Here is a 6,033-nt window from a genome sequence, read left to right as displayed (position 1 = left end):
ACATCCAGCAGAGAATCCAGGACAGAGAGAAAGATGTGAAGGTGCTTCAGCAGGAGGTGGAGGCTATCAATGGCTCTGCTGATAAAGCAGTGGAGGACAGTGAGAAGATCTTCACCGAGCTGATCCGTCTGATGGAGAAAAGAAGGTCCGATGTGAAGCGGCAGCTCAGATCCCAGCAGGACACTGAAGTGAGTCGAGTCAAAGAGCTTCAGGAGAAGCTGGAGCAGGAGATCACTGAGCTGAAGAGGAAAGACGCTGAGCTGAAGCAGCTCTCACACACAGAGGATCACACCCAGTTTCTACACAACTACCCCTCACTGTCAGCACTCAGTGAATCTACAGACTCATCCAGCATCAAGATCCGTCCTCTGCGCTACTTTGAGGATGTGACAGCAGCTGTGTCAGAAGTCAGAGATAAACTACAGGATGTTCTGAGAGAGACATGGACAAACATCTTAAAGAAAGTGACTGAAGTGGATGTTTTACTGTCAGAACCAGAGCCCAAGACCAGAGCTGACTTCTTAAAATATTCATGTGACATCACTCTGGATCCAAACACAGCAAACAAATGGCTGTTTTTATCTGAGGGGAACAGAAAAGCAATGTGTCAAAAACAGTCTTATTCTAGTCATCCAGACAGATTCACTAGATGTTGTCAGGTTCTGAGTAGAGAGAGTCTGACTGGACGTTGTTACTGGGAGGTGGAGTGGAGATGGGGAGGAGTTTATGTGGCAGTTGCATACAAGAATATCAGCAGAGCAGGGAGCTCAGATGAATGTGGATTTGGACTAAATGAAAAATCTTGGGCTTTAGATTGTAACAAAAACAGTTATAACTTTTGGTACAACAATGTCCAAACTCACGTCTCAGGTCCTCAGTCCTCCAGAGTAGGAGTGTACCTGGATCACAGTGCAGGTATTCTGTCCTTCTACAGCATCTCTGAAACCATGACTCTCCTCCACAGAGTCCAGACCACATTCACTCAGCCTCTCTATGCTGGACTTTTGTTATTAGATTATGGAGCCACAGCTGAGTTCTGTAAAGTCAAATAGTCAGAAGTCATTTCAGGGACAGTGGGTTAAATTCTGTGTTTTAATCCTTAAATGTCTTTTGTCTTTATGTTTGTTGCTGAGAGCTGATTGTTGTGGCATTTCTTCACTGCACAGAGATCAGCTGTCAGTCAAACATTTTACTTTGACGTCTTCTCATTAGTTGCTGTGTAAATGTTTGAGTTTCTTTAGGTGGAGCTCCTTCCTGTGTCTGTTTAGCCATGGAGGCTATCACTGCTCAGGATGACTTTTGTTCACCTGAACTGACATTTCTCTGCATGAAAATGGAAACTTCTCTGAGCTCTAAATGCTTGTTCAATATTTGAATTGATGTATTAGAGATTCTGATTAAACCCACTGCTTATGTGGATGAAGTGAATCTGTACCTGAAATCATTGAACAAGAGTCATTTAACAGACTTTACTGATGGGATCTGTGAACATTCTGAAGCTTTACATGATGAATAAACAAACATGAACAAAGTATTTTCTTCTCCTCTTCAGTCCAGGGTATCATACAAAGCTGATGGAGAAAATGTGAAACTAATATGAGAGTATAATTGAGGCAGTTTTCCTCCTGAAACACCACAAAGTACAGAGCTCATGTTTAGAGCAGAAGAGCATTTGTCAGTCAGTCTCTGTCCTTTCAGCTTTCTTCACTAAAACAGCTTTGTCACAGAGAAATGAGCAGAGTTTTCTGTCACTTGTTGCTTTTTAACAACCAACACTCGCTCGGAGGCCAAGGTGCATTCACTGACCTGGTTCAATAATAACAGTAGTGATGGCCGTTTAACTGATGTCTGTATGTGTGTCTGGCTCCACCTGCTGTTTCTTATTTTCAGTACAGAGGAAAATCTACATTGAAGAACTTCTAGACACTTTAATTATTTACCTTCACTACAATGAGCCTCTGCTGTGAGAAACCTTCTTCATAACATACAGAAGTAATGTGCCAAGATAGTGTAGCACTACTTTTTGTGAAACACTATCAGCACATTGCACCAAGTATTAATACAATGAACAAAATTATAAATGCAACACTTTTGTTTTTGCCCCCATTCATCATGAGCTGAACTCAAAGATCTAAGACTTTCTCTATGTACACAAAAGGCCTATTTCTGGGCCAAAACACAGGAAAGAACAGATGTTCTGTCCTGAGATATGTATAGGGTTAAAACTGTAGCTCTGTAGCTGTCACCTCTTTGACGCCTTTAAACTAAAGGTTGTAAATATAGTCACAGGAAAAGGTTGTGAACCCTTTGGATGAACCTGGATTTCTGCATAAATTGGATTTGTATTAAATTGGCATGTTTTCTTTTGCTGAAGCTGTTCTGTTGTTGTTTTACTTCTGTGCTTTGGGTCATTGTCCTGTTGCATCATCCATCTTCTGTTTATCTTCAATTAGCAGACAGATGGCCTTACCTTCCCATGCCAAATTTCTTGATCAACTTTGGAATTCATTTTGCTGTCTGATGGCAACTCTTCCAGGCCCTGAGGCTGCAAAGCAGCCTCAAACCATGATGTCCCCTCCACCATACTTCACAGTTGGGATGAGCTTTTGATGTTGCTGTGTCTTTTTTCCTCAACACATATGGTTGTGTGTTCTTTCCAAACTTTGGTTTCATCTGTCAATAGAATATTTTGCCAGTAGTGCATCCAGGTGCTCTTTTGCAAACATCAGACGTGCAGCAATGTTTTTTTTGGACAGAAGTGCCTTCCTCCGTGCTGTCCTCCCATGAACTCTATTCTTGTGCAGTGTTTTACGTATCGTAGATTTGCAAGAGGGATGTTAGTTTGTTCCACAGATTTCTATGAGTCTTCAGCTGACACTCAAGAATTCTTCTTTACCTCACTGAGCATTCTGCACTGTACTCGTGCAGTCATCTTTGCAGTACAGCCACTCCTAGAGAGAGTAGCAACAGTGCAGAACTTTCTCTCTTCATAGAATGATTTGTCTTTCTTACTGTGGACTGATAAAGATCAAGGCTTTTAGAGATACTTCTGTAACCCTTTCCATAAACCATTCCATTTATGTGGTATTATTTTAAGCAGACTGTGTTTGTCTATTGTGGTGACTCGATGGTGAGGATCAGATCACATTTTATGACCAATTTATTCAGAAATACAGGTAATTCCAAAGAGTTCACTGAGAAATATCTCCAAGAGTTTGAGGAAGAAACATCTTTAAAGTTTGACTCTCTGTACCAGAGTCTTGTGGTTTCTGGTATTTTCCAGCTTCTCACATGTTCTTGGTTGACAGGTAAACTTCACAAAGCTTCTGTCTTTTGTTGATGATGATCTTTTTCTTCTGTCAGTAATCTACAAAACATTCTAAACATGTAAATTCTGACATTCGATTCAAACAAGACTCAACCCTCGGGCTCTTAAGTTAAAGCTCGTATCTTACATAACTCATCCATTGCCCTTCTTACATGAACATTGTAGCTCTTTATGCTACATCGCCTGACTTATTCTGCTCCTAGAGGTCACAGCCTAACAAAAACGTAAATATGGGTCGTAATAAGCTGCTGCATAATCGACCTATGTTTATTTTTCTGGGGAGGATGGGCTGGTCAAAACTTCTGTAAGTAGAAAAATGTTAAAGTAAAAGAAATGATTGGTTTTCCTTGTAGTTTATAACTAATATCATCTGTATTTAAATATTAGGTGAAGCTGAGGTTGACCGCAGTGTGTTTTGGTTGTGAGTCAGAAGGTTATTCTCACATTGATGCTTTTGTGTGAATAATTGTTGACACTGAACAATAAAACTTGAATCCTTTAATGAGATGAGAACTGAACACTAACACTTTGCGCACTCTGTTACAAATCAGAAAATATAATGATCCGATGTACACAAATATTAATAACATGGTAGTGCTGCTAACCATAGCTCAATAGGAAGATTTTAACGTTGTACGTAATGTTGTAAAATGACAGATAAAACACCCTGTCTCTCCCAAAAAGCAACTCTTTGTGGAATGCGGTAAAGTCCAAAAACCCTTCCCTCTTTCTCAAACACATTAAGTTCCACCTGACTCTCACTGAGAAGAGGAATAACGCATAAAAGAGTTAAGCTGGACAGAGAAGCAATCTTTTGTTCCATCTGTCTGGATCTACTGAAGGATCCGGTGACTATTCCCTGTGGACACAGCTACTGCATGAACTGTATTAAAACCCACTGGGATGAAAATCCACAGCTGCCCTCAGTGTAGGCAGATCTTCAGACCGAAGCCTGTGCTGCTGAAAAACACCATGTTAGCAGTTTTAAACTGTGTCAGTGTGTAAATGTTTGAGTTTCTTTAGGTGGCGCTCGTTCCTGTGTCTGTTTAGCAGTGGAGGCCATCGCCGGTCATGATGACATTTCTCTGCATGAAAATGGAAAGACGGGCAAAATACTTGGTTTAGGTGCTCATTATAATAATATATATACATATAATGGTCCGTAAAGTGCCGTGTAACCCGGGGCAAGAAAACCCCCAGCAGTGTTTCCATTAATAGAAAACAAGTTGTTGCACAGCAACAACAGTCAGGTGCTGATGCCAAGTTGAGTTACACTTCTTCAAGTTCACACAATGTGAAGCTGAAGTAGTAAAGTCAATCAAATAATAAAGTCATTTCAGTGTGTGGCAACTTGTTTTTGATTTTACATTGCTAAATTCTGCAACCTATCAACAGCTGACTGTTACTCTGCACGGGGAATTTCTTGATTTATTTATCTTGATGTATTTGTATGTTTTTCTTCCACTGCATGGGTCTAAAAAGCAGCAGACTTTCCGTCATCAGAGATATTTTGTTCTGACTTTGTAAAGAAATCTATAACTACATTTAGTTGTTTGTTATTCGTTTGGCAGACCAAATTTGTTTTTTTGCTTAGGTTTTTTCACCATTGCCTAAATAACACTGTAAACTGTACCTGCTCAGCCTTAGTGTCTGCATTCTGGGTCCATTCCCCTTTTTGTTTTGCCCACCTCCTTAATTTACAACCTGAGAGCTGATATGAATACTTGAAGAATTTGAGATCTGGAAACTCTTCTTTCCCATGTGAACTGAATGCAGCATCAGTGTTACAGGGTGTGACTCCTGAGAACAAACTGTCTGTGTGATATTACATATATTTAAATCTCTCTGTACTGATGCAGTTTGAAGCTGCCAAAGGCTCAGTGAGGTGTCTCTTTATCTTCCTGCAGTGAAAATCACAGCAGGTTAACAACTGAAATGCGAAAATGGATTCACAGGGGATGGAGACAAGATGGAGACTCTTACAGTTCTTTAATCTGAGCTCTTAGATTCTGATTACCAGTGGTTTAAAATGACTTATTGAGACTATTTTAATGATAAATGAAGGAGTTGAAAATTGCATCAAGTAAGTTTATACATCTGAACAAATGTCACAACATGGACTTCGGTCAGCCGACTGGCCTACGAACTGTTTGCTGTTAACCAAAGTTTTGTTAACAACCGGGACATGTGCGCTAAGATGTCCAAGAGAGATGCCAGGAAAATGAAACAAGGAGGCCTGATAATGGAGATAGATGTTGAAACTCATTCTCTGGTATTTGAACCTCTACTCGACACTCCCACAAAAATCAATCAAAACTTCATTACAGACTCAGGGTCCGAATATTACCCACAAAAATACATGCCCACACATGCATACACACATTCGTACATACTTACATATAAAAACACCATAAGAAATTCTGGTTAAAAATCCAAATCCCAAAAAGTTCTGCATAAAAGAAGATGGTCTTCAATGCTGACATCGTAAAAGCCAATAACAGCCTCAATGATGGTTCATCAAAATTTGAAGAAATGGTAAGTACAAATACATCAAATGTGAAAGTGGTGGAAATCCAGCGGAAGGGAAGAGATGACAGAGTGAAGAAGATGAATGACCAGATGACAGCCCTGTGGGAGAAAAAAAGAGGAGTTAGAGTGATACAGCCGGAGATGGAATCACCATCTTCTGAAGAACAAGCTTGGAT

General features: G+C 40.1%; 1 protein-coding gene across 1 annotated transcript; it reads left to right on the top strand.

Annotated features, from left to right (window-relative positions):
• Positions 1–5: 5 nt before the first annotated feature.
• On the top strand, positions 6–1,534 carry LOC123965006 (tripartite motif-containing protein 16-like; the record flags this gene model as incomplete). Its single annotated transcript, XM_046041615.1, has 1 exon — positions 6–1,534. A coding segment is annotated over one exon (1,047 nt), but the record flags the coding sequence as incomplete, so codon positions are not given.
• Between the last annotated feature and the right edge of the window lie 4,499 nt (positions 1,535–6,033).

Source organism: Micropterus dolomieu, unplaced genomic scaffold (assembly GCF_021292245.1).
Source record: "Micropterus dolomieu isolate WLL.071019.BEF.003 ecotype Adirondacks unplaced genomic scaffold, ASM2129224v1 contig_7888, whole genome shotgun sequence".
NCBI lineage: Eukaryota > Metazoa > Chordata > Actinopteri > Centrarchiformes > Centrarchidae > Micropterus > Micropterus dolomieu.
Note: the sequence above shows the minus strand (reverse complement) of the source record. Positions and strands in the feature narration are given on the sequence as shown.